General features: G+C 44.0%; 1 protein-coding gene across 1 annotated transcript; it reads left to right on the top strand.

Annotated features, from left to right (window-relative positions):
- The first annotated feature begins 1,287 nt into the window (after nt 1-1,287).
- Nucleotides 1,288-7,442, top strand: atp1b4 (ATPase Na+/K+ transporting subunit beta 4). Its single transcript, XM_056292463.1, has 9 exons — nt 1,288-1,429; nt 1,838-1,905; nt 2,597-2,813; nt 4,433-4,561; nt 4,708-4,812; nt 5,234-5,433; nt 5,972-6,028; nt 6,156-6,248; nt 6,404-7,442. Exons 2-9 carry the CDS (start codon nt 1,840-1,842, stop codon nt 6,563-6,565), a joined length of 1,029 nt encoding a protein of 342 aa, XP_056148438.1. The 5' UTR covers nt 1,288-1,429; nt 1,838-1,839; the 3' UTR covers nt 6,566-7,442.
- The last annotated feature ends 20,474 nt before the right edge of the window (nt 7,443-27,916 follow it).

Genomic DNA, 27,916 nt, shown 5'->3' with positions numbered 1-27,916 from the left:
GTTATTTAGCTGTGTGTTTTTCACAATCCACGTTGACACAGAGTTGGTTAGTAAAGGTGCGAGGGCTGAAGGCCCGAGCTGCATCTAAGAAGCGAGGCCGCAGGCTCAGGACAAGCGAACGCGCGCAAGGGTCGAAGGCCCGAGCTGCGTCTAATGTCAATCTATTGTTTCCCACTCTTCCTAAACTGAACTAGCCCCTACCCGAGACTCTACCCAATCATAATGCGTGAAGTAGTGATATCATCTGTAGTGGCAGGACCCCGAGCACATCCGATAGAGCGAGTAGATAACTCCTCTTCTACGGTTATAGAACATACACTCTGAACATTACAAGATCGCCGCCTAGTGGACTCTTTAGTAATAACCCATATCATTAGGAAATAACGGTATAAATGGTAGGATACCACAAAAGGCCTGCACTAACGGATTGACAGCCTATACTGCTTTCACATCAGCCAAATGAGCGTATGTTATACAGCATAAATGATGAGTGTATCCTTGAAATGTTAAATTAAATGCAATTCTTTGCCAAAATGCGTAGCCTGTGTATGCTCATAATTATGATAATTTGCTGTAACACACACGCGCGCGCGCGCACGCACGCACGCACAGACTAGATTTTTTTCCGTGACGCATTTTCTCTTTTCATGAAAGAAAACCCCTCAGAAGTCCCCCTTTTCTGCTTGTACATGGGGTAACAGAAGGCAACGTGACCAGTGTACAGATAAACCCGACGATGAGGACTACTTGAACTTCTCAAGAGGAGGACTGCTTATGGTCGGCAGTTGGTGCGTCAGTGTGCGTGTGTATGGGGGTGGGGGGGCTTTTGTGCTTGCTACGACCGAGGCGTTACTCGCGAAATGCTTAACGTTGTTAACGTTGAAATTATAGAAAAACGCCTTTCATTTATGCTTGGTGGACTTTCTGTAAAGAAGCTTTCTGTAAAGACTCGGTCCATGCAAACATAACCTTACAAACGCAGCGGTCGACGCACTTTTACGCATGCACGCAGGCTGCGATTGACAACAGGGTCCTGTGTTGAGATGAGCTATAAATATTATTTTCGGGCGTTGCGACTCATTGCCTCTGTCTTATCCCAGCTCAACAGACAATGGGGGTTTGCTGTGCGTGTGCAGAATGCAGCTCCGTGCATCAGCTCTGGCCACTGCCAAAAACTTCTTTGGGATTAAAAAAAAAGAAGAAAAAAAAGCACTTTCCATCCCACCCCCAGTTCTCGGTCCCAGCATTCATTCACTATGATGCGCATCTAGTTAGGAGGAGGTTCTCCGTGCCCGGATCTCATTGCGTGCGTAAAACTCTCTTAATGAAACCCCCAAATACTTTTTGACCAACTTTGAATTATTGCCTCCGGGGGTCAACAGGGGTCTCCACTGATTTATCCGTGTCTTCCGTGCAAAGAAAACTTCAGGTAGGCTACGTCAGTTTCCAACTTTAATCACTGTTTGAGGGAATGTGCAAAGGATGATGATTTGATTACAGCTCGAACAGCCAGATTGCTTCTCATTTGCTGTGGTGGGATGGGGGTGGGGGTGGGGTGGAGGGGCTGGGGGGACCTATTGAAATTGAAAATGCAAGTTTTATGCAACTCGAGGACTTTGTTAACGATGTGCCTCTTTAATTCATCGGTGACAGGGGATCAGATGTGATTGGTTTAACAAGTGCCTTTCTCTCTCTCTCTCTCTCTCTCTCTCTCTCTCTCTCTCTCTCTCTCTCTCTCTCTCTCTCTCTCTCTCTCTCTCTCTCTCTCTCTCTCTCTCTCTCTCTCTCTCTCTCTCTCTCTCTCTCTCTCTCTCTCTCTCTCTCTCTCTGTGAATAGTCATGGAGCCCAATTCCACAGAGGGAGGAGCTGAAGAGACGCTGCTTAAAAACCATCCACCAAATCCAGTAAGTCCACCTCTCAGGGATGGAATAGAAAATGCATACTGTTTCAACACGCTTTGTGAAGATGCCCTGCAAACGTGTCCTTCACGTCAGCTATGCTGGTCACTAATTGACGGCCAGGTTATCATTTACTCAGTAATACTCTGGATTCCCAAGACTTGAAAAGCGGCCATCATTTTTCATCTGAACCCTTCAACTCTACAATCGTTTTTCTTTTTTTTCCTTTTTTTTGATAACCTCACAGAGGAAGTGACATTGTGATTTACTTTGTGAAGTATCCGGAAATCCTTGGGGATCTGTGTCGAGCTGCAGTCACCCAGAGTCACAGTGTTAACATCTGGCTGTCAGAGTGACCCTCCAACTCTGCTTTCTGCAGCTGCTGCGCCAAGCAGGAGGGTCCGCTCAGTGGAGACCAGCTCTCCCAAAGAGGGCCAGAAGGGTCACCAGCGGGTTTATAATTTGATGAAACAGGGGACAGAACCATCAGTGGAGGGGAAAAAAAGAAAAAACATAAAACATGGTTTGGAAGTTTATAATGGCTTATACTTGTGTCAGAATTAATCTCATTTTGTGCTGTGCTGCTGCAGAAGTAGAAAGAAATTAGATGAAGTGTGAAAGTTGATATGTGACTATGTGTGATGGGGGCTTCTTTGTCCTGATATTTCATTTCCTCTTAATGTGTCCCTTCCTCCAGCCTCACAAAGGGATACACAGACATGGTTATGAGCTGGAAGAAGAGCAGGAGGAGTTGGCTGAACACCAGCCTTTGGAGCAGGAAGACCTGAACTTTGAGAAATGGAAGCGCAAGCCTTTACCCAAGAGGACACTCCACCAGAAAATAGATGATTTGAAGACGTACCTATGGAACGCGGAGACCAACGAGTTCATGGGTCGTTCCGGAAAGAGCTGGAGTGAGTTTAAAGACAGGTTCTTTGTTCTTGGGGCATTGGAAGGGAGGACAATGTTATGCAAAGTACTTTTACCATTAAGAAACCCATTACACTTGCATATTGTTCACAGAATACCAAACTTTGATTCTTTTGTATAGATTAGTGCATTACCATTGAAATCAGGCGCAATAATCAGCAATGATTAGGAGCAAACATGGTGTTTGAATGGTTTATTGTTCTTAGAAGATGCATTCTGCTATGTTTGAGGGGGTCAGAAATTTCTCTCCAGTCCAGTGACTCTGCTCACTGGGCTGTGAGTGTGTGTGTGTCCTCAAGCTCAATGTTTACATAGGTGCAATGGACAATTCAGACCAGTCCCGACAAAAACAGACTGCCTGGGGACATGTCCCCAGCGGGAGTGCACTGTTCCAGACCTTGCACCGACCAGGAACCACATTCCTCATACATCTTGCCCTGCACTCTGCAGCCTCTTTCCCAAAACCTCGGCAACCCCAAAGTTGACCTTAGCAGGCTCGCAGCCCCACAGTTGCAGTCAAACACGTAGAAATGCTCAAGTGGTTTTCCATAGAGCCGGATGCCAAATTCAGCCATTGATGTAGACAAAATTTCTTGGCAGAAGTTCCCCTGCCTGGGACATTTCGTCGAGTCAGTGATGATGTAGCAGTCTCTTGATTCTCCAGGGTCGGGTACGTGTGATGCTGTTGAGCCCCCCTGCAGATTCACTGTATGCAAGGGCATACAAACTCGATCCATGATCTAACACGAAGGGAAAACACTGCAGGGAAATATGCATCACTAGCTTGTATAGCATAATGAGCTGATGCACTTCCTTCCCAGTAACACAGAGATAGACCCGGGTCTCTGAGCTCATTGCAGAGACCAGTGTGTACACTTGTGAAGGAAGGGGGGGGCATGCGTCCGGGGAAGAAAGGGTCTGAGTTGAAGTCTGTGATGTGTGTCCTGTGAGAGGGGACACAATACCAGAGTGGGGTGATTGAGGCTCCTTGGAGCTGGCCGGGACTCTATGGCTGCAAAAGACCTCCACTACGATGGCAACCGGAGGTTCACTGTGTTCCTGAGTGAAAGGACAGCTGGGAGAATTCTCACTGAGCTTAAACAGAAAGGCCTTTGTGGCTTCAGGGACGCAAGGCTGGCTGCAACTACTGCCCTGTGAAATTGCCTGCACAGCAAAAGCCATTTAATTTAGGACACGTTTGACTTGATTAGTTGCTAATGGGCTGTTGATTTAAAAAAAAAAGCACAATGCTAGCTCTCAGGATTTCCTCGCTGTGCGAGTCTTACATCAGATCAGTACAGTAGGCTTCGTACTGAAATGATTCAAGTGATTTTCCCTTTCCAGACACGAAGGGAGGAAGTGCTTTTGTGTAACTAAACAAATTGGTGAGCAATCTTGAGCAAAGCCAATAGCTTTAGTCTGGAATGACCAGATAGTCGCAGCAAAACTGAAAATGTTTTGCAGGTCTTTGTTTTCATCCATTTAAATAAGACAGTGCTTTCTGAAGGCACATGTAAATACTACAACTACTAGTGCCAAAGTGTGAGACTTATTTATCTCATGAATACGTCCTTCTCTGTTTCCTGTTCCTCCCTCCTTTTAGGTCTCATCCTCCTCTTTTATGCTGCACTTTACGTGTTTCTGGCAGCCATGTTCGGTGGCTGTATGTGTTGCCTCATGTGGTCTATAAGTCCCTACCATCCAACATTCAATGACAGAGTGATGCCACCAGGTAAATATGACCTCTATCTCTGACCACTTCCCTACATCCATCCATTCATCTTACTCGCCATCCTCCACTCCACTGCTCTGCCCTGCTGTATGTTGGCTCTACTTGAGTCTCAGCACTGTTGACTGTCTATGGGTCTCCATTGGCAGGTATGACGATGGCCCCACACCTAGATGGCCATGAGATCACCTTCAACGTCTCCGATCGGAAGTCTTGGAAGAGATATACGAAGTCTATGGAGGAATATCTAAAGCGTGAGTCTATGCAGATAAAGGCACTGAAGTAATAGGGGTTTTGGTTGCGGGGGGCAGGATGTGTGATAGGGTCAACCCAGGGGGGCTATGTTGAAATTAAACTGACAGACAGTGAGTTAGTCCTTCTGCCCCTATCTCCACCACCTTTGTCCCCTTATTTCATCTGCCACCTCGCAGGGCATTCTGGGAAGGGACACCTCTTTGTGGATAGAGTGCAGCCATTCAATGCTGCTTTTTTTTCCACACTCTGCTTTTGTGAAGCTGCCTTAATCAGAGGCCTGGGTCTGGCAGAGCATTGCTGTGATGTGGCTTATTTATGCCCTCTTCTCTTCCTCCCCCTCCCCCCTTCCTTCTCTCTCTCCTACTCTCTCTTTTTCTCTGTCTCAAACACACACACACACACATTGCTCTCCACTTTCAGCATATAATGATGGCGCTCAGGAGAGGAAGAATATCCACTGTCCACGTGAGAGGTACTTCGAGCAGGACGACTTGGAGGAGAGTGCGGAGCGAAAGGCATGTCAGTTCAAGAGGTCTTGGTTGGGGGACTGTTCAGGCCTCCAGGACCCCCACTATGGCTATTCTCAGGGAAAGCCATGCATCCTCCTTCGGATGAACCGGGTAAGATGAGTGGCACGTGAAATGGAGAGCTCATACAAACGTGCATCACATCTTTGAAGCGCTGCACTTGAAACATGTCTTAAAAGTGTTGCAACTGCATGTATTAGCGACATGTCCTGGGGTTGCTGTTACATAACGAGCAAAGCAAATAAATATGTGAATGTAAAATACACACTGTACTGTTGAAGTTGTCCTTTTGCACATCCAGGGACCTCTTGTGGTCATTTTGGGAGAAGGTGAAATGGGAGGATATCTGAACTACACTGTTGTCGTGTGTTGATTTTGAATAATTGAAGGCAAACAAGTGATGCAATTCACTCTTGAAATTGAAAGAAAAGGTCTTGGCTGTCAAACATCCTGTCAGCTTTGTTGGAGTTTGCTAAGTGAGCTTAATGTGTGACTCTGTACAGTATCCAAACACACAGCCTGTTGGTACTCCAAATAGAAAACATAACCAGGAAAAAATTGAAATGTACATGTTTTATATCTCTTGTGATTACATGTTGTTGTTGGTTTTTTACTGTTCTTTCCCCTTTAGATTCTGGGGTACTTACCTGGTCAAGGCAAACCTGTAAATGTGACTTGTGCAGTTAAGGTACAGTGTCATCATTCAGCATGCCTACCTGAAACATCTCACCAGGGCAATAACAGCATATATGAACATGGCATAATGATGTCGTGCCATTGGTAGAAAACAATAATGGGACATCTCATGCTTTCAGAGAGGGCCGCCAGAAGCATTGGGAGAACTCCAGTTCTTTCCTAAAAGCACTTTTGACATGAAGTACTACCCATACTATGGGAAACTCAGACATGTAAGTGGGGATATCCTTTCTTGAGTCTACCTGTAGTATGATGTGGCATGAATGCAGCTCATTTCAAAACTGCCTCTTTTCTTTATGTATTATTTGTATATGTGCCCTTTTGACGTTATGCCTTTTAACTTTCTGCCCCGTCTCCTCCACGCCAGGTAAACTACTCTTCACCAGTGGTAGCTGTGCGTTTTGCGGGAGTGCAGTATGACTCCCACATCCAAATACAATGCAAACTCAATGGTAAGGGCATCATCAATGATTCCCCCACTGATCGCTACCTGGGCAGTGTGACCTTCTCCTTGGAGGTGGGAGCATAGAGGGAAACTTTTAGAACCCCCCCATCCCACCCCCCAGCCATCACCTCCCATGACAAAATGAGATGGGAAAATATGTGACAAATCTCATTGTTGAACCATTCCTTTTACACGAAATAAGTTAGATCTCCCCCCCTCTCCTCCTCCTCCTCTCCTCACTTGTGCATCCCTTTGCCCAGGAGAGCAAATTCCTCAAGTATGGTTTCAGGAACAGGAGGTAGATTGCCCTTCTAGTCCTCCTGTTCTGTGTTTTCCCCTGGTGCCTTGAGAGCATTTACTAAGGCATGCATGCACAAACACACCGGCACACACATGCACAAACACACTTCACAGAGACCGTGCTGAGCACACGACATGTAGAGAGACTGAATTATTACCCTTGAACACCTGATATTTTGCAATGAATAGCAAAGATTAAAATAACTAAATTCACAATAGAAGCCATCTTTTACACACTGCCCAGTAGTTAGCATTTTTAGCTATGCAAATCCGATTTTGACTTAAACCATTAATAGACAATTAGAATTTTGTTGAATAAGGATAGGATATGGTTTTTTGTGGCATTTTTTGGTGTGACATCAAAGTGTGTACTAATTTCTTTTGCATACTTTTCAAATGCATGTATATTTTAAGGATTCCAAGAAGTATCTTGCAAACACTGTCTGGAAGCAGGACTTATACTGTACTTACACGGTAAAAAAATGAATAAATAAATGACTGCAAATACAGAGTTACTTTATTGGTGTAGGCTAGCTCAGTATTATATTACATTTATGAACAAGCATTATAAGCCTTCTTGCCTTCTCTTTTGTAAAAACATCTGACTGCTTTTGAAAATGAAATACTACAGAAGAATGTGATCAATAAAAAAGAGACCTACTGTGGAATAGTTTCTTTTTTTTCAAGAAAACTTATATCAATTGCATTAGGATAACAAGTTACTCTGAAATATAACTAATTTTGTCTGAACTGTTCTACTAAACTTGGTATCCATGATGTATTTATTCTCACAATAGTTTTTGCAATAAATACAATGGTCTGATCTGAATATTTCTCCCCCACTGGGCTTGTGGTGTACCTTGACTTTGCTGCAGGCTGTGGGCTAAATTATTTCTTCATAGGGAACCTCTTCCATACACAAATACCAAACTGATAACCACTCTTCCAGTGGACACTGAGAACAATGCAGAGCTTTTCAAGTTAAATAGATTGTGTTTTATACAACACTTCTCTAGCTGCTTTACATTTATTTAACACTACACACACAACCAGCTTATCCGGAGGAGTTGGATGCCTTGCTCAGGATCACGTCTAATTTTTTTGACACCCTGAGGATCGATCCGGCAACCCTCCAGTTACCAGACGGCCTACTCTACCTCGTGAGCCAAAGCTTCAATTCTCTGCATGCAAGCAAATGCTTTTTTGACACTTCGCGTTGCTGCTGCTGACAACAGCTAATCCAATATCCCAGCCATGAACATTTCTTGGTTTTCTCATTTTAATGCTTACTGTCGGGTAGGACTTTCCCGGTAAAATATAATAATAATAATAATAATAATAATAATAATAATAATAATAATAATAATACGTATTATTATTATTATTATCTCTGTAATATGGGGAACAGCCCACATATTACAACGAGTACTGTCAATCAAGTGACATCTGCCCGATAGTGCCTCAGGTCCATAGTTTGGACCCAGTTCTACAGGATGTAAAACAGGAAACATGAAAGAAAAGAAATAATAGTAATAATAATATGGCATATAGCTAGTTACATTTTCATCATAGCAGCAGAAATGTGGAAGATAAGAGGCAGGTAATTGAGAATTTGTAAAAGAAGCAAAGAAGCAAAGTTGTTCCTAACAAGCAGAGATCAGATAGGACGAGCTCAGAGAAGACCTTTACTACATTAAGGCTAAAGGTTTTGTTTGAATGTTTCGTTTTGTTTTTTTGTTGTTTTTTTTACTCAGTGGTGGGGGTCATTTTGGATGGATCTTTGGTCCCATGTATTACCATTCTAGAAATTAAAAAGACAATTTTCATGATTTTAGCTTTTAATTTCAATTTAAAAAAAAAAGACAGCGCAGTCACCAGAACAAATTGCTGGTATTTTACTTTTTGGAAACCATGGACACATTAAAATCTCGATGTTTCTGAACCAAAATTATTTTTCATATCAATATTTGTGTCAATATTATAATATTATTATGATAATTATATAGATAGATAGATAGATAGATAGATAGATAGATAGATAGATAGATAGATAGATAGATAGATAGATAGATAGATAGAGCTATATAGATATCAGGGGAGGTTTCTATAAGACAACAGGTGAAGCAGTGCTTCACCAAAAAACAAACAAAAAAAACCATACCAAACATATCACATAAAACATATTTTTTAGATGCCAACATTTCATTAACATGACTAATCAAACAAGAAAGTGTCACTGTTAAAAAAAAAAGTGTAGTGGGTATTGTGCAACACAGCGCCCTCTTCAGGTGATACTGGGGAGTGTTCTGCTTCAGTAACCCAATGTAAGTGGATGTAAGTTGAAAAAGTACCTCACACGTTGTTGATTGGACAGTTATGGTTTATGACGCGTTTTAATGCCCACCCAGTGAAGCAGTACTTCACCTAGTCTTCCCTCGACCTGAAAATGATTGACACCCGTCTAACCAATCAGAGAACACCAGTTCAGCATTCCGATCCTTGACCTGTTCGCCAATCTTCATCATCCATAGTGTGGTAAAAGATAAGAAAAAGAGATTAGCCCAAGATAAATTAGGGGTTACTATAGTAGTTTTTGGTGGTTCTTGTATATATATTGTAAATATTATAATAATTAATTAATCTGTTCAGATCTTTATTGTTCAACTTTATTGTTCATCTTTATATTTGCATTTTTGATCTTGACCTCGTGTAGTAGCCCTGTACTGTTGGCTAACGTTAGTTGTTCTAACTAGCTTAGCTAGCTAGCTACTAGCCTAGCTAGCTCCTGTCCTGTCTTTCACAATTTTTGCAAAGAAGAATTATGATGGATGCAAACATCGTGGACCCGATCCTACGGGAATCTTTTCACACTCTCTCCTATGAGGAAAAACTAGGAGTGAAGGCACAGGAGAGATCAAAGCCCCCCCGCCAAGCTAGTGCAAAGAGTGGGCTCGGTAAGTCGGAGTTTTAAGTGTTCTAGGTATGACAAGATGGAGTGGCTAACTGAGAGTGGGCTAACAAACCGCTTGTATTGCTGGCCTTGCGTGATGTTTAAGTGTGCTGCAGCAGGAAATTGATGTTCTTCAAAGTTTGCAAGGGATGGATTTGAGGATCTACTAAATCTTGACAGATCTGTTAAGCTTCCTGAAAAATCAATGCAGCATGTCAGTGCAGCCATGCAGTCAAGTCTGTTGGGAAATGTGAGGATTGATACTCGCAAAGCATAATGACACGTTCCGTCCGGAAAAACCGTGACATTCTGAAAAGGTTGATTGATTCGGTGTCATTATTGGGTCGCCAGGAGCAGGCATTTAGGGGGCATGATGAGAGTGAAAAGTCCGATAATAAAGGAAACTACAGAGAGACGGTAGAAGTGTTTTCCCGCTATGATGATGTTCTGGCTGCTCATTTGAAATCGTCCACTGTGTTTTCTGGGACGTCTAAGACCATACAAAATGATCTGACTGAAGCCACTGCTGCTACCGTTCAGGAGATAAAAAGTGAGATTGCCGCTGCGCTTTTTTTTTTTAGTTGCTTCACCAAAAAATTTGCTCAGCAGCCGCCACTGAATACACACACACACACACACACACACACACACACACACACACACACACACACACACACATATATATATATAGCGGTTTTTTGCGGAATATCAATACAGATATAGGAAAAAAGTTTTAATACATTGCAGTACGTCCTTGTTTCGTGCGTCGCACACTCGTCGGCTGCTGATCTGATGATATATATCTATATATATCTATATAGATATATATAGATATATATCGAACTCATCATATATATATATACACACACATATATGTACATATTTATATATATATGTGTATATACATATATGTATGTATATATGTGTATATATACATGTACATATGTATATGTGTGTATATATAGTGTGTGTGTGTGTGTCTGACATTCTTGTGTAAGAAGTCGGGTTGTTGTGAAGCGTCTAGTGTGTTGGTGTAGTGTTGTGCCTGTCACGTCTCACTCTCAACCTTCACCGCTGGCTAGCAGAAATGCAAACAGTGTGACGTTCAGACTTTAATAGAGAATACCTCTTTAAGAGAAGCAAGGGGTTATGGGGAGAGTACGGAAGTAGGAGGAGGCACAAGCATGTATGCAGGACACACAGCATGGATGTATGAACGACAGAACGAGAGTGATCAAATAAAGCCCTAGTTATTCGTTCACACAGTCGTCCCGTGTATTTGTGGACATTACAATGGCGACGAGGATTTTGTGGATTAAAAGGACCTACCTTGCCACGGACCGAAACACGATTGTTGAGTAGCCTAATAGTGATCAGTGATAGCCGCTAACTAATGTTTAGCATCCCGACGCGTAAACGGATTAGCTCACAGCTCAGACCAGGACGTAGACTACACCGCATCTAATCGTCACGCTCGCCCAACGCGTTAAGCCTGTGTTATGGTCGTCCGTGGTGATCACGTAATGGCCACGTAAGAACCACGCCGTTGCTTGGACGCCGTCATGAGACCGTGATGGTTCTGCGTGGGGTTTATGTGTCGAGATGTTGGATCTCTGCTAGTCGGCTAGCAAGACGAAACAAAGGTGGAGGAGACAAATGTTTACCACAGCAGGAAAATTCGATGAGGTGGCCCGGTGTTTGATATGCGGTCCCATCCAGGAGAGCATATGGTAAATTAGAGGGACTTTCTTGCCGCCTGCATCACCGCTGCTTGTCGCCATTGATTTTTTCACACGTGCGAACCGGTCCCTCAGATTCTTCCACTTCAGCTTGCATTCATCGACCGACAACCCGGTGTTCCGATAGATCTGCTCTCACGAGTTGGTGGACATCTGATGGTCCTTATAATTTCTCGCGGACACCTCGTACAGGTTCGCGTGCTTGCGAACTTCCTCCGCCAGACGCTCTTCCAAGTTGTTCGTTCTACACTCTGGATTCTATCGACTTGATAGCTGAATGAAAGAATGTGCTACAAATGCAGAAGATAACTACACTGAATACAACTCAAACAATGTGCTACAAAACCAACCAGCTGACTCGAAGACGTTTAAAAATGGCGGTGTTTCTCGGGCAGAAACCGGAAAAGCGGCCTCCAGCGGATGTGGTTAGTGGACCAATCACAACCAATGCTGCTGCGCTCGGGCTACGTCGCCTCGACGTGCGTCTAGGATTTCGGGGAGGCACACGTCAGGCCCTTGCGGTGGACGTAAGTGGACGTAAGGGGGGGCCGCAAGGACGTAATGAGTGAACGCTCGGGTATAAATTGCCACGACGTAATAGTATAAATCCCGCATTATTATGGATCCCACTGCGTTTCTGGGCACTCTGCCTCTTATTGGCCAGTACTCGTTGCCTCCGTTGGTTGGGTTGGTTAAGGTTAGGGTTAGGGCGGAGTTAGGTGTAAGGTTAGCTAATCAGAGTCAGAGTAGGGGTGGATCTTCCTGGAATCCTAGCGCCTGGACGCTACGCAGGGCGTGTCTTGCCCAGAAAAGGAGTGGGATCCATAATAACGCGTCGCGCACTGCTCTCTGCTACAGCCGATTCATTCTCCGTTTTTGACGTTCACGGTGGAGCACCTGGATCATTGGGATCAAGATGGGAAAGATGGATGGCTCGTTTTGAAAATTTCCTGCGCGCCATCGACATCAAGGAGGACACTCGAAAACGTGCAATGTTACTTCACTATGCTGGTGAACAGGTATACGACATTTTTGTCACACTTCCTGATAAGAGGAGAGGATAACGACTTTAATAAAGCCAAACAGGCCCTTGCTGCTTATTTTTCGCCGAAGAAAAATGTGGACTTCGAAGTTTACAAATTCAGACAATCTACTCAATCCGAAAATGAAACAGTTGGGGAATACTACGTTCGCCTGTGCACACAGGCTGCATCCTGTCAGTTCCCTGCTGTTGATGCAGAAACCAGACGTCACATCGTACAAAGCTGCAGATCACACAAGCTGAGAAGGCAAGCTTTCACCTATCCCACAATGACGCTGACAAAATTCCTTGAAATAGCCAGGCTGAATGAAGCATCTGAACAGCAAGCACTTGAAATGGAAAAACAAACGGACACTGGTTTAGATCGTGTTTTAGCATTGCGCCATCAAGAGCGAAAGAGCCATCAGCGAGCCCGGCAACCGGCATCAACAGCCCGAAATGCACGCGCACGCGAGTGTTTCAATTACGGTGGACCATTCCCTCACCAAGGCGAGTGCCCAGCATATGGACACGCATGTCGCAACTGTGGTAAAAGAAAGCACTTTTCGAAAGTGTGCCGGTCACAACCGAGACAAAATGTGAACTCGCTCTCGTCGGATGGCCCCTCAAACTCTGCGTACTCACCTCATCCCAATAAAGACGGGGTAGACTCCTCCTCCGTGTACCTCTTCACACTGGGGGACCCAGCCGTCGCAGCGCCAAAACGGACCATTCAGGTAAATGGGTCCTCACTCGAAGTGCTAGTGGATACTGGAGCCTCTGTCAATGTAATGGATTTTAGCACTTTTCAGTCACTACCAAACCCTCCCGTATTGCAGAGCACGTCAGTCGGGAGTTTTGCATACGACTCATACACGCCTTTGCCAATGCGTGGGCAATTCCGCTCACAGCTCAGCTTCCGAGACAGGGTGATCTCAGAGACATTCTATGAGGTTGACAAGTCAGCGATTCCTGTTTTGAGTTGTCAGATTGCGATTGTCCTCGGCCTAGTCCGCCTGGTCAACAGTGTAGACATGCCACTAAAGCCTCAGGAGAGGTACTCTGATGTTTTCCAAGGTATTGGGAAACTCAAGAACCACCAGGTAAAGATCCACATCGACACAACTGTACAACCAGTAGCTCAGCCACACAGATGCATCCCATTCCACATGAGGAAGCTAATCGAACTAGAGTTGGAGAAACTAGAGGCGATGGACATCATTGAACATGTTGAGGGCCCGACACCCTGGGTCTCACCTGTGGTAGTAGCCCCTAAGCCTAAACAACCAGGAAAAATCAGACTGTGTGTCGAGATGAGACGCCCGAACGAGGCCATCAAGCGTGAAAGACACTTCACTCCCACTGTGGATGATATCCTAGCAGACCTAAATGGTGCAAAAGTGTTCTCCAAACTCGATCTAAAGGCTGGCTACCACCAACTTGAACTCCACCCTGACTCCCGCTACATAATGTCCTTCACTACACACGTGGGCCTGCGACGCTACAAGCGTCTCAACTTCGGGATATCCTCAGCTGCAGAGATTTTCCAAAACGCCATCAGAGAGGCACTATCTGGCATCCAAAGTGTTTTGAATGTCAGTGACGACATGCTGGTGTACGGTGCCAACCAACAGGAGCATGATGAGAACCTGGAGAAGGTCCTCACATGCCTCAGAGACTGCAACCTGACACTAAATGTTGACAAGTATGAATTCAACAAAACCAAGCTGGAGTTCTTTGGCTATGTGTTCTCAGACCAAGGCATTTCAGTGGACCCCAAGAAAGCTGCAGCAGTCAAAGAGACCACAGCCCCACAAAATCCTGGAGAGGTCAGTAGTTTCCTGGGCCTTGTCACATACTGTGGCCGCTTCATTCCAGATCTAGCTACCCTGACGCAGCCCCTCAGAGAGCTCACAAAGAAGGACCAACTTTGGAACTGGTCCCCCGCACACCAGGCCGCATTCGACACACTCAAAAGTACCCTGAGCAGCAACACAGTCTTGGCCTACTTTAACCAATCAAAACACACAGAGGTTGTCGTGGACGCAAGCCCTGTAGGCCTTGGGGTTATTCTAACCCAAACTGACTCTGATGGTAGACTACACACACTCGCTTACGCCAGCAAAACTTTGTCACCTGTGGAACAGAGATACTCACAGACTGAGAGGGAGGCCCTAGCTGTGATTTGGGGTTGCCTTCACTTCCAACTCTATCTACTTGGATGCACTTTCACAGTTGTTACAGACCACAAGCCGCTCGTGCCCATGTTCAACAAGCCATCGTCCTCCCCTCCTCCCAGAATCAAACGCTGGTTGCTGAAACTGCAAAACTTCAGCTTCTCTGTGGTCTATAGGGCAGGTGCCGGTAACCCCGCAGACTATTTCTCCAGGCACCCTGTTTCCACACCTGAGTCCAAGGACACACATGCCACTGAGCTGGCTGAAGCCCATGTGCGCTTCATCATCAACCACAATGTGCCCCGTGCCATGACACTACAGGAGATTCATGCTGCCACACAATCTGACCCATGCCTCCAAAGGGTTATGACTGCTGTCAGGACTGGACAGTGGCACACTCTTCTGGAACAGACAGCAGACATGTCTCCAGCCCAGCAATCGGTTCTCCGGTGTTTTCACGCAAATAAATCAGAGCTAATGGTGTCTGCATCTGATCTCCTGCTGAGAGGGAATAAACTTGTTATACCTTCCTCACTGCACAACCGGGTGATAGACATCGCCCATGAAGGCCACCAGGGGGTGGTGAAAACAAAGGAACTACTCCGGGAGAAAGTGTGGTTCCCAGGAATCGACCAAAAGGCAGAGGACTGCATCAAAACCTGTCTTGCCTGCCAGGTAGTAACAAACACGACACAGTCTCACGCACCACTTCAGGGGACTCCTCTGCCAGCTGCACCTTGGACTGAAGTGAGTATTGACTTTTGCTCCTTGCCAAATGGAGAGTACCTACTTGTAGTGATGGATGATTACTCAAGGTTCCCTGAGGTGGAGACAGTATCCACCACATCTGCTAAAGCTGTAATACCAAAGCTAGACAAAATCTTCTCAGCATATGGCATTCCAGAAGTCGTCAAGAGCGACAATGGTCCACCGTTCAACTTTGAAGAGTTCTCCAGGTTTGCTACGTACCTGGGATTCCACCACAGAAAGATAACTCCATACTGGCCCCAAGCAAATGGCAAAGTGGAAAGATTCATGAAGACCCTGAAAAAAACACTCAGGATTGCAACACTGGGGCACAAAAACACTCAACAAGAACTGAATCGCTTCCTGCAAGCACACAGAACAACACTGCACTGCTCCACTGGGACGCCCCCCGCCACAGCAGTGTTCAGTAGGCAAGTGTGCACAACACTGCCCAGTGTCCAGTCCACAGTCCCGGGTGAGCTCATGAGAGCCAAAGACACACAAGCAAAAGAGAAGATGAAAGGGCACCACGACAAACGCTTCTGTCGTCCCTCCTCTGCTCTGAAAGTGGGAGACCATGTGTTGGTCAAAACACTGCGACCAGACAACAAGTTCCAGTCCCCTTTCAATCCTGATCCGTTCCAAGTCATTGCAGTGAAAGGAACAATGGTCACTGCACAGCGTGAGCAGCGAGTGGTGACAAGGAACACACGCCTGCCGCTACAGAACACGACAGCATCGTGCCTCAACAGACTGAACCCATAGGTGGTCCTAGCGGATTTGCCCACACCGACATGGACAGGGCACCCCCAATGGCACCATCGGGCCCGGAGATCCCTGGCATCCATCGCTACCCACGGAGGGTAGTTCTGAAGCAGCCAGAGTACCTTGAAGACTTTATACTAAGTAAAAAAAACCAAAACAACACTATTTGTAGTCACAGAAAACCGTTTGTTTCTGCTGTTGTGTACTAAAAGAAACAAAGAAGAAGCACTATTTGTTGTCAAAGAAATTTTTTTTGTTTATTTTGATATTTTCCCCTTTTGCCAAGTATATTTTGTAATTTTGTTTGGGAATGTTGGAGGGATGTGTTGTTCAGACTTTTAATAGAGAATACCTCTTTAAGAGAAGCAAGGGGTTATGGGGCGAGTACGGAAGTAGGAGGAGGAACACGCATGTATGCAGGACACACAGCATGGATGTATGAACGACAGAACGAGAGCGATAAAATAAAGCCCCAGTTATTCGTTCACACAGTTGTCCCGTGTATTTGTGGACATTACAAACAGGAGAGCCGAGCGCGTAAATCTCTCCCTGCCATTACCAACAGAGTCTCACACGTAAAGCCCCTGGCAACCCAGATCCACAATGTCCTTCTAATTACGTAAGTGAGGGTCCTATGTACATAATAATAAGCATCTCGAAGTATTAGAAATTCGTTTAAATCCGAATCCGTAATATTGTCATTTTTGATTTTGTAATGTTTGTTTCAGTAGGGTTGAAATGGGCGGGGTTATGGTCACAGTTTATGGCGTCATAAATCAAACCAATCATGAACAAATTCACGACAGTTGTCCCACCCCCAACACTGTCTTGCTTGTTGCTTGAAAAACAGTGATGAGTCTGAATCTTTCTAACCTTTTCTATCTATCTCCCGCTCCCCGTCATGCCTCTCTGTGCTGTCCCCGGGTGCACATCTATCGGTGACAACGTGTCATTCTTTTATTCCCCAACTGGTGGAAACAGTGGACCACGTGTCTGGTGAGCCGCGGTGGTGTTGTCAGGAACAGCAGCCGCATATGCAGCGCACATTTCAACAACACATTTAGGCTACACGTTTTGACAACACATTTACGCTACACGTTTTGACAACACATTTAGGCTACGCGTTTTGACAACACATTAAGGCTACACGATTGGCAAAGCCGTTGTTCCTCAGCGTTGCACTGTGCCTGGTGGTGGATCCACTTTTGTCTTTTTGAAAGGCAGTTTTTCGGTTTGGCGGATTATACAAACTTAGTGGCGGGTTCGTTACCCTCTTGGTGTAGGCTAGTTTATATACACATAAACTTTTAGACAATGTGATGTTGCTTTCTAGCAGATGGAAGCGAAGGGAGGCACCTCACGCAATACAGAATCAATGGAACGATAATACTGTTTTACCCTACGGTGGGAGCAGGACTTCAATGCGCTCTGTCTCTATAGGGCTGGACAACATGAAAAGTAGCTGCTGCCATTGTTGTACGTAACCATTGGAACAGGGAGCTGTCAATCAAAATGTAATCGGCCACGCCCACGCCCACCTAGTCTTGAGAAATTGTCTGAACAGCAAAATGAGACGTTTTTGAACTGGGTTTTCTAATAGTTCTGAATGTTTATTTTTACTCAGATTATTGTGGATGCTAATTAAGACAACCAACCCTATTGAACGACAATGACCCCTTTCCCCAGCAGCCATTTTGACGTGTGATAGTAGGGTAGGTGTAACTGATTAACAATCACCCCTTTCTAATGTTTTTTCCTGAAATGACATACCCATAATACCTCATACTTTTAGGCTACAGTCATGATGTTGGGCTCATTTGAAAGGTGACACTCTCAAGTCTTAGGATTCAGAATGATTGTATGAATTACCCTAAATAGAACAGGGCCATTCGTGTTTACCCTGGTATGACATGTTTAAATGGATACTAGGAAAAGGGTCTATAGGAATCAGCAGAATAAACTCATGTTGATTGCAACTAGGCAAACAGACTATACAGTAGGTGAGAGGTCAACGAAAAACGTAAGAGTTATGATCAAAGGCTGAAAAATCTGGTAATACCTTGAGCGATGATTATGCAGTAGACATAGTGAAAACCTAACATTTGTTGGCTTTTTAGCCTCCCTTGGCCTACAGACAACTGTGGGTGAGATTTTGTATTTACAGGAGATGCTTCAATATTTTTAAAATGGCACAAGCATTCAAATTTCAATCAGATTTGCAATTATCAGATGGCAACCTCTTCACTCTGAAACTACAGGCTCTATAAGGCATACGGACACAGATTTCCAAGACTTAATTTCTCACTTCGGTGTCCTAGGAAACTCATAATTCTTCTATGGTACACTGAGATCAGTTCTTATGTCACTCCAGGTGCCCTGGGGATTGGCCTTGACTAGAGAATGTACACATTTTCTCAGATTTCACAGAGAAATATCTACTCACAGTCTTAACATTCTGTACATACCTGTCCTTTTCTCCCCCCTCCTTGAGGCTGAGGAGGATCTGGTGGAGATAGCTGTGGGTTTGAGAAAGATAAAGTGCTCTTAATATTTCATTTATCATATTAAACTGGTCATCACAGCTGGACGGTTCCTGTGAAGTTTAGCTGTGTACCCCATTAAACCAGCATACTCTTGGAAGCTCACATGCTTCACTCCTAATCAGCCTGGCCTCAGCCTGGCCTCTCTAGATTCCAGATAAAATGAAGGCAAAGTGAGACAAATAATTACTGTAGTGATCAGTGAGGTCTCCCAGTGAGTTTGTGACGACTGAATAAAAAAAAGAGATGATGAGGCTGTAAACAAAAACATCCTGTAGGTATTCATAGGCATTATAGAAATGTCAACACTCTCTGGTACCTTCTTCTCCCGATTCAACAGGTTTTAGTGTATCCGTTGGTGTGGCGTGGACCATGGGATCCTCAAGTACCTCCGTGGGTGTGGCGTGGACCATGGGATCCTCAAGTGCCTCCGTGGGTGTGGCGTGGACCATGGGATCCTCAAGTGCCTCCATGGGTGTGGCGTGGACCATGGGTTCCTCCGGGTCTACAGCTGTCAGATTCAGGGTCACAAGGTCTGATGTCTGTGAAAATCAGAATGAGTTTTATTGTTGCCACGTAGGCTTTCACCTAAGAGGAATTTACTTGGTCAATTAGTGCATTCAGAAAACAATACATTGACGTGTCATAACAGTGCAAATTACAGCGATACAGTGCAAATGTATGTACAGTGATGTTTGGAATTCAATATATATGATAAATAGCGCTTATATAGCACTTTTATTCAAACCCAACCCTCCAATCATTGGACAACCTGCTCTACCTCCTGAGCCACAGCCACCCCTAAGGCTATATGTACAATGCAAACAGAATATCCAAACAAACCTCCTCAATTAAGCTATGTTCATCACTGCAACCAGGGACCCAGCCTGTGCAAAAAGAAGGTGAACAAGTATTCGTATTAGTCACAGAAAAATGATACATTATTTTTGAATTATGACTTCAAAATAAATTGATCTTACCTTCACAGACCATGTCATACATCCCCTCAATTTTTTTGACCATTGCTTGAGCATTGATTGTGAGCCTGGAACGGGGAAGTAGGATCTCACAGTCAAAAAGCTTCTTTTTGCTTGGCTTGCCGAGGAGAAGAGTGGGTCTGTACCCCACAGCCTGGAGTTTCTCAAGCTGGAATGACATTAAGGATCCAGTATGAAGGTTAATATAGTCAATACAATATGCAATAGCACACTCGAAGCCATTCTATAATAAGATGAATATCAGAATGGCTGTGCCGCGATCATAGGCACAATAGTCAAAACAAAACAAAAATGTAGCTGGACAGAGGGAAATGTAAATTGTATGATTGAATTAATTGAATACCAGAAGGCCTTTTAGGCTACTTCTACTGTCAAGGTTGCAGGACATGTAGTAGCAGAACTACATCTAAAATATGATCATCCAAAATAATCAATGACTATCAGCCCTTCTTTCAATAATATTTGTCTCTCTCATTGACAGCCACAACGCTGAGGCTGTGTATGTTTAGGTTGCAAGTCATTTATACTGCAATAGCTCATACAAAGGTTCTAAAGGGCTGTGCAGATTTGGAAAATTATGAGAATGATGCAGTGTCCATCCTTTGTCAGATTAAGTTCAACTCAATGAAATATTTTTCCAAATAACCTACATACCAACAACATGGCTTCATCCTTTAAGGATGCGGTATTGTGATTTTTCTGTAGGCGACTTAGCCAGTCCTCCCGCTTGGCATCAAAATTCTGTAGCTTTTTCTGCAGCCACTGCTATTTAGGCTGGTCCCTCTTGCAGTGGCAACACACTTTTGCTGCACAAAACAAGACACCCTTGCAGAAAGTGCAAGTCTTTTTGTTGGAACCTTTTTTTGTGGGAACACTCATTTTTGACAGACCAACTAAGAGTGAGAGAACGAGAGAGGGAGGCAGACAGACAAACAGACAGATGGATAGACTGACACAGACAGACAGACAGGGTAGAGACGAACAGACGGACAGATGTTGGAAATACAAGAGTGTGAGAGAGGGACGGATAGACAAAAGACTGAGAGACGGATGGATGGATGGATGGGTGGGCGGGTGGACAGACAGACAGAATGACAGACAGAGGTTAGCTCTTAAAAGAGCCTTTGGGTTTAATAATATTGAGTGATCCAAGGGTGGGGCAAAAATAATGATTGGAGCTGCAATGACAAGGAAAAGAGGGCTGAATACTATATTGCCACATACAGTAATACTCATCCAATGTTGTCTTTTTTTGGAGGTTAGAGAAACCCTCATCTTCTCCGACCGGTCGAGCTACAGTATACCGGTGATCCGAGTTGGCTAATGCAGCTATGAGCTAGCAACTCGTGGCGAAACATGCTATGTACAAGCTATAAGGACTGTTAGTCAACTAGGTTAGCAAGTCAGTTACACGAAATTGTTGTGTTAGCCAGAAAAAGTAATTTGTGAGGCTCTCCATTCTCCAAAAAATAGCAACCCCCTTCCCCACTTTGCAACGCATTAGCTCTGCGGACTATGCTAGCTAGCTAACATGCTTGCTAGCATGCTAGCTAGCTGACATTATTAGCGATCTAATTCCACTCTCATTAACTATTTGGACCAAACGTCTAGGCCATACTTTGACAAACAAATGAGTAACATGGCAGAAACGTGTGTATTGTAGCCAAAACGCCCTCAAACAGAACTGCACATGCTACTATATGCATAAGATAAAGCCTGATGGACACGTCTTCAACTTACCAGAGAAAAGGTCGACCTCGCAATGAGCGCAGCGCCGTTGTTCGCGTGGGACATTGAGATTGGCGCGCGAAGGTGTAGTTCCAATAACAGCGTGTCCTTCCTTCGTTGTTCCCTTGGTCACTCGATCCCTTCCTAAAGATACTGCTTATTATTATTATTATTATTATTATTATTATTATTATTATTAAAGTGCACGTTTTGTGTTGCCGTTCTAGAATGCAGTAGATGCGCGCACACAAGTCTATACGGTACCTTTTAACTACTATGTAAAATGTGGGCTACCTGCAATTCAACCTGTGTTGCCACATACATGGCTGCTATGTTAAGTTCGCCGAGGCAAATTAAATAAATAAACAGTTTACGACATTAAGTAAGAATTCACATTATATCAATAATACACAGACCGCCCGCTCGTCCCTGTAACAATAGGAACTATTGTTAGGAACCATTGTTTAGTTCCTTGTTTACACAGGGGTCGTTTAGGTTGTTGCACCTGGAATAACGGACCGAGCATGATGCATAACCTTACGTGCCGAAGTTATTATTAAAGTTTATAGCCCCGTGGGGTTGAAACGAGTTGTAACGTCTCATTAGTAGAAGGTAACAACACACTTTAACATGGTGGCAGCGGCGGACGACTCGGTTTGAAGTTTGGTGCGGAAAAGTTTCTAGGAGCGGGAGAGCGGTTAGTGTTCCTAAGCAACGTTCAGTATATGTTAGCATTAGCTGCTAGCGTGAGACTGCCGTGTGCAATCGGAAATCAATGCAGCCGGGGCCAGCAGCAAACATGGTTTGGACTACCAACCTCGAGCACCTACCGTCATTTACCACAATATGAAAACCAAGCTGGATCTTTTCTTTTTCGAGTACTTTCTGCCTCTCCTGTGCCAGTGAGGAGACACACACACACAGGGCTGTATTCAAAGAAGCTGTTTAATCACAATAAAATAAAAAATAAGATACATTTCATTTTTATACTGTACATTCAATATTTATACATTAGATTGTCCCATCGACAATATTTTCATTCTTTGTCCTTTAACTTTAACAAAACTGTTGGTTCATTTTAAACTAAAATATGTTCGGTCAACTGTCATTCTGTTGTAGCAATAAATTGGAACTCACTACCAACTCAAATCATCAATTGTTTACTAAACTAAGACAGTGATTGCTCATCTCAAGGTGTGGGCTAAAAAATGGGACTGTACTGAAATGAAGTTAAATATGTTTCAATCTATCTAAGCTTTGTGTGCACTATTTTCTTGTCAGCTGAATTTAACAAAGGTTTAAAACAGTGGTCCCTGAAAAATGTGTTAGGAGAGCACACACAGTCCACAGTTGGTTGACTGTTCCACTTAGTGAAAGGGGTATGACTCCATCAAAAATGTGGTACTCCTTTATGCGTCTTATTGACCGTTCGACGTGTATTCTCAAGCCAGCAATACTCTGTGTGTCTGTGAGCTCATCACAGCTAAACTGTCCACTTGTGCCTAAAAAATGCAGGGATGACAAGTGTTACATCTATTTCATCGAGCAGGTCTTTGATAAGGAAGCCCTTATCGGCCATGACCTCATCACCTGACTCTAAGAGGTCCAGAACACCTGACCTCTTAGTTATCTCCTTATCAGAAATACATCCTGTGTATAGATTACTTACCAGGCTAACTGACCCTGAGGGAGTGATCCCAATTAGGGATTTCAGTGTAGTGTTACTTTTATAATGGGAGTATGTCATGGTGTTCAAAACCTTCGAACTAGCTGTCTCGATGCGGATCTCTGTGCAGTCTAGTATCACTCTTGTGTTTAGGTAGAATTCCCTGAATACTGGTGGCATTAGCTCGTCTACTGCTGCTCTACTAGGCCATATTGGGAGGGTCCCTAACATAAAGAGCAAATAGTTGGCCCACGTCGTACAGTTCCTGCTGACTGTGGCCGGCGACATATTGAATCGTACAGATAAATCCAGAGCAAAAAAGCCCTGTCTCACACGGCACAAGAACAGGAAAAACTGATCAATCAGCGATAAATGCTCTGCATGGAAGCCAGACACAGAAATGTGTTCTAGGTTATGGCTGTTCCTTTGCATTTGAGTCCATCGCACCATGGACTCTGCAGTCGGCTGTAAAGCTAGGAAGAGTGCTTTGAGGGTGTGGTAATCCTTAAAACCAGTGTAAAACCTGATCAGATTGGGCGCACACTGGAAGCGTTCTAGACCAAAACGCTCACTTTTCAGCTTTTATTTTCGTCCTCCAAGAAAGCGATGCGTTTCTTTACTGCGTCAAGCTGGTCTTCCACAGAAAGGGGCTTCACGTCGTAGTCATGATCAGGTAGAGTCGCCCAAACCTCACTGGACACATGAGGATATGTCATACATGTGGGAAGCAATATAAATCCACACATTTTCCTGTTATCAAGATGATGTGTCAGAACAGAGCTATCCACTATTGAAAGATTAGTGAATATATATACATACACTACCGTTCAAAAGTTTGGGATCACCCAAACAATTTTGTGTTTTCCATGAAAAGTCACACTTATTCACCACCATATGTTGTGAAATGAATAGAAAATAGAGTCAAGACATTGACAAGGTTAGAAATAATGATTTGTATTTGAAATAAGATTTTTTTTACATCAAACTTTGCTTTCGTCAAAGAATCCTCCATTTGCAGCAATTACAGCATTGCAGACCTTTGGCATTCTAGCTGTTAATTTGTTGAGGTAATCTGGAGAAATTGCACCCCACGCTTCCAGAAGCAGCTCCCACAAGTTGGATTGGTTGGATGGGCACTTCTTTGAGCAGATTGAGTTTCTGGAGCATCACATTTGTGGGGTCAATTAAACGCTCAAAATGGCCAGAAAAAGAGAACTTTCATCTGAAACTCGACAGTCTATTCTTGTTCTTAGAAATGAAGGCTATTCCATGCGAGAAATTGCTAAGAAATTGAAGATTTCCTACACCGGTGTGTACTACTCCCCTCAGAGGACAGCACAAACAGGCTCTAACCAGAGTAGAAAAAGAAGTGGGAGGCCGCATTGCACAACTGAGCAAGAAGATAAGTACATTAGAGTCTCTAGTTTGAGAAACAGACGCCTCACAGGTCCCCAACTGGCATCTTCATTAAATAGTACCTGTTAGAGCCTGTTTGTGCTGTCCTCTGAAGGGAGTAGTACACACCGGTGTAGGAAATCTTCAATTTCTTAGAAATTTCTCGCATGGAATAGCCTTCATTTCTAAGAACAAGAATAGACTGTCGAGTTTCAGATGAAAGTTCTCTTTTTCTGGCCATTTTGAGCGTTTAATTGACCCCACAAATGTGATGCTCCAGAAACTCAATCTGCTCAAAGAAGTGCCCATCCAACCAATCCAACTTGTGGGAGCTGCTTCTGGAAGCGTGGGGTGCAATTTCTCCAGATTACCTCAACAAATTAACAGCTAGAATGCCAAAGGTCTGCAATGCTGTAATAGCTGCAAATGGAGGATTCTTTAACGAAAGCAAAGTTTGATGTAAAAAAAATCTTATTTCAAATAAAAATCATTATTTCTAACCTTGTCAATGTCTTGACTCTATTTTCTATTCATTTCACAACATATGGTGGTGAATAAGTGTGACTTTTCATGGAAAACACGAAATTGTTTGGGTGATCCCAAACTTTTGAACGGTAGTGTATATATACAGATTTATCTCTTTCCCTTCTTTGATAGGAGTTGCAGGATGGTACACAGCAGTACGACATGTTGCTTCCCCGCAGTGTTTTCAATGAAGTAAGAAGGGGGCGTGGCTAAGTTCCCACCGCTTGGTTTTTTTAAAATCCAAGATGGCCGCGGCGTGAAATGGGCGTATAGCCTCTCCAACAGCAAACACTATGTAGTGCCTCCTCGTGGCGACACACGGTAACTGGGTACACCTTGGACCCTGGCTGAAGTACAAGGGACTCCGAGGAGGTCTGGCCCCTAGACGTGCGGTACGCAGGCCCACCGGTGTGTGGATATTCCCTGATTCCCACGAACCAGCCCCCAGCTATGGGTTAAATAGTGCCACTGCCTGGTGGATACCTCGGGAGAGGAACAGGCTACGGGAGTAAACCCCTACAGAAAACCAACGTTCACAGCGCTGTGGTTTGTTGTTTTCCTTACCCTGTTGTGTCTAAGCGGGAGAGTACTGCTGACGTCGTGTGTGGCTGACGCTTCTCCCTCTCGTAGCCCCCCCCCCTTCCCATCCACCCCTGTATGTCTGTGTTATGTTTATCTGTTGTCTTGTTTCACCCCGTTTATTGTATAGCGACCTTGAGTGTTAGAAAAGCGCTATATAAGTTTACTATATATAATATTAATATTTATATCAATAATGTTGGCGCTTGCGTCCACGTCACGTGACTGTCAAGTTTCTGTCCGCGAAGAGGCTGAGGTTCATTTTATTATCGGTGGAAAATGCAATATTTTAGGATAGTTTCGGCATTGAAATGCGTTTTGATGACATTTCCAGCGTGAAATGTGCATTTTATTCTCATAATATTCGTTCAGTGAACGTATATGATGGTTAGCTTTTCAGGTTTCGCGAGAAAATTGTCGGAACGCAACGTTTCCGACATTGAACACAACCCCAAAACGCCTTTCTACATCCATCCATTATCCAAGCCGTTTATCCGAAGTCGGGTCGCGGGATGCTGGAGCCTGTCCCAGCTGTCACTGGGCGGCAGGAGGAGAGACACCCTGGACAGGCCGCCAGGCCATCACAGGGCCGACACAGTCACACCAAGGGACACCTAGGGACCTTTCTACAATACTTGCTAAAATATCCTAAATAACATTTGTATGCTTTTTTCTTTTCTTTCAAATAAACCATCTGAATGCAGTGTAATTTATGTTTCGGCTGGAAAGGTCTCGACCAGTAGAGTAACATGTCAGTCTGTCCACACTACTACTACTACTTTCGGCTGCTCCCGTTAAGGGTCGCCACAGTGGATCATCCGTTTCCATCTCTTCCTGTCCTCTGCATCTTCCTCTGTCACACCAGCCACCTGCATGTCCTCTTTCACCACATCCATAAACCTCCTCTTTGGCCTTTCTCCTTTCCTCTTCCCTGGCAGCTCCATATTCAGCATCCTTCTCCCAATATACCCAGCATCTCTTCTCCACACATGTCCAAGCCATCTCAATCTTGCCTCTCTGACTTTGTCTCCAAACCGTCCAACTTGAGCGGTCCCTCTTATATACTCGTTCCTAATCCTGTCCTTCTTTGTCACTCCCAGTGAAAATCTTAGCATCTTCAGCTCTGCCATCTCCAGCTCCGCCTCCTGTCTTTTCGTCAGTGCCACTGTCTCCAAACCATATAACATAGCTGGTCTCACAATCATCTTGTAAACCTTCCCTTTAAGTCTTGCTGGTACCCTTCTGTCGCAAATCACTCCTGACACTCTTCTCCACCCACTCCACCCTGCCTGCACTCAGCACGTAAACTCAACATGTCAGTCTGTCTCCTGCTCTGAAATATTGACCTCTGAACCTTGACCTCAGTGCATGCTGGAAGGCTGTCATTCAGGACAGAAGGGGCTAGATATCAAATATGGTCGAAATTAATTTTCAGAAGGGGAACAAAGCATGCGCACATCCAGAAAATATTATTAAGGTGCAAGACAAAAATTGCAAAACCATAATGAAGGAGTAAGGTCTGTACACTAATCAAAGAAGGTTGAACCAATTCATCTGGATACGTTTATTGACAGATGCGTTTCATCACTCGAGTGATATATTGAGCATGTGTCAAGACGTCTGCACATAGACCTTACTCCTACATTCAACATTAATTTCACCCATTTAACAATTAGATATGTAAAATCTGATCACACAAATGTTTTTCCCATCCCCTTTAACCCCTCAGTGTACTCTCAATTCAGTATTTACAGCGTCCAGTTTTAGGAAACGCACCATTTTTAAAAACTACAATTCCCTTGAGCCATGCCACACAGCTTAATACAAATAAACACCATAGTTGTCGTTTTTACGGTTTGCAAAATAGCTTTGTAAACAGGGTCTCATATATATATATATATATATATATATATATATATATATAAATATTTACAGAATATATCACATATTTACTGCAGCTGAAACATAAGTGATGGTAGTCCTGCTACAAGTTAAGCCCCAATATGTTATGCCCCTGTCTTGCAGTCCAGACAGATACTTCTCAGATTTTAACATATCCATGTCTGCAAAAATGTAAAATGCCAACATTTTATTCTGGCGACTGGGTTTAAAAAAGAATGTATCGTATTGTTCAGCACATGGGTAAGTCTGGACACCGAATAAACTTGTCAGTGAAAACGCTTGCTTTACAACTGCTTACTCTGAAATGTTGCAATCTTGCTGTCACAAGACTCTTGACCTTGAGTTTTGCAACTCCACAATAAAAATGGAGGACAAAGCCGTAAAAAAACAAACAGAAAAGTAG

Source organism: Lampris incognitus, chromosome 1 (genome assembly GCF_029633865.1).
Source record: "Lampris incognitus isolate fLamInc1 chromosome 1, fLamInc1.hap2, whole genome shotgun sequence".
In the NCBI taxonomy this organism is placed as follows: Eukaryota; Metazoa; Chordata; class Actinopteri; order Lampriformes; family Lampridae; genus Lampris; species Lampris incognitus.
Note: the sequence above shows the minus strand (reverse complement) of the source record. Positions and strands in the feature narration are given on the sequence as shown.

Coding starts and splice junctions, on each gene's coding strand:
- atp1b4 (XM_056292463.1), top strand. CDS start 1,840: ATGGAGCCCAATTCCACAGAGGGAGGAGCTGAAGAGACGCTGCTTAAA. Junction 2,814..4,432: donor TCGTTCCGGAAAGAGCTGGA/GTGAGTTTAAAG, acceptor CCCTCCTTTTAG/GTCTCATCCTCCTCTTTTAT. Junction 5,434..5,971: donor TCCTCCTTCGGATGAACCGG/GTAAGATGAGTG, acceptor TTTCCCCTTTAG/ATTCTGGGGTACTTACCTGG.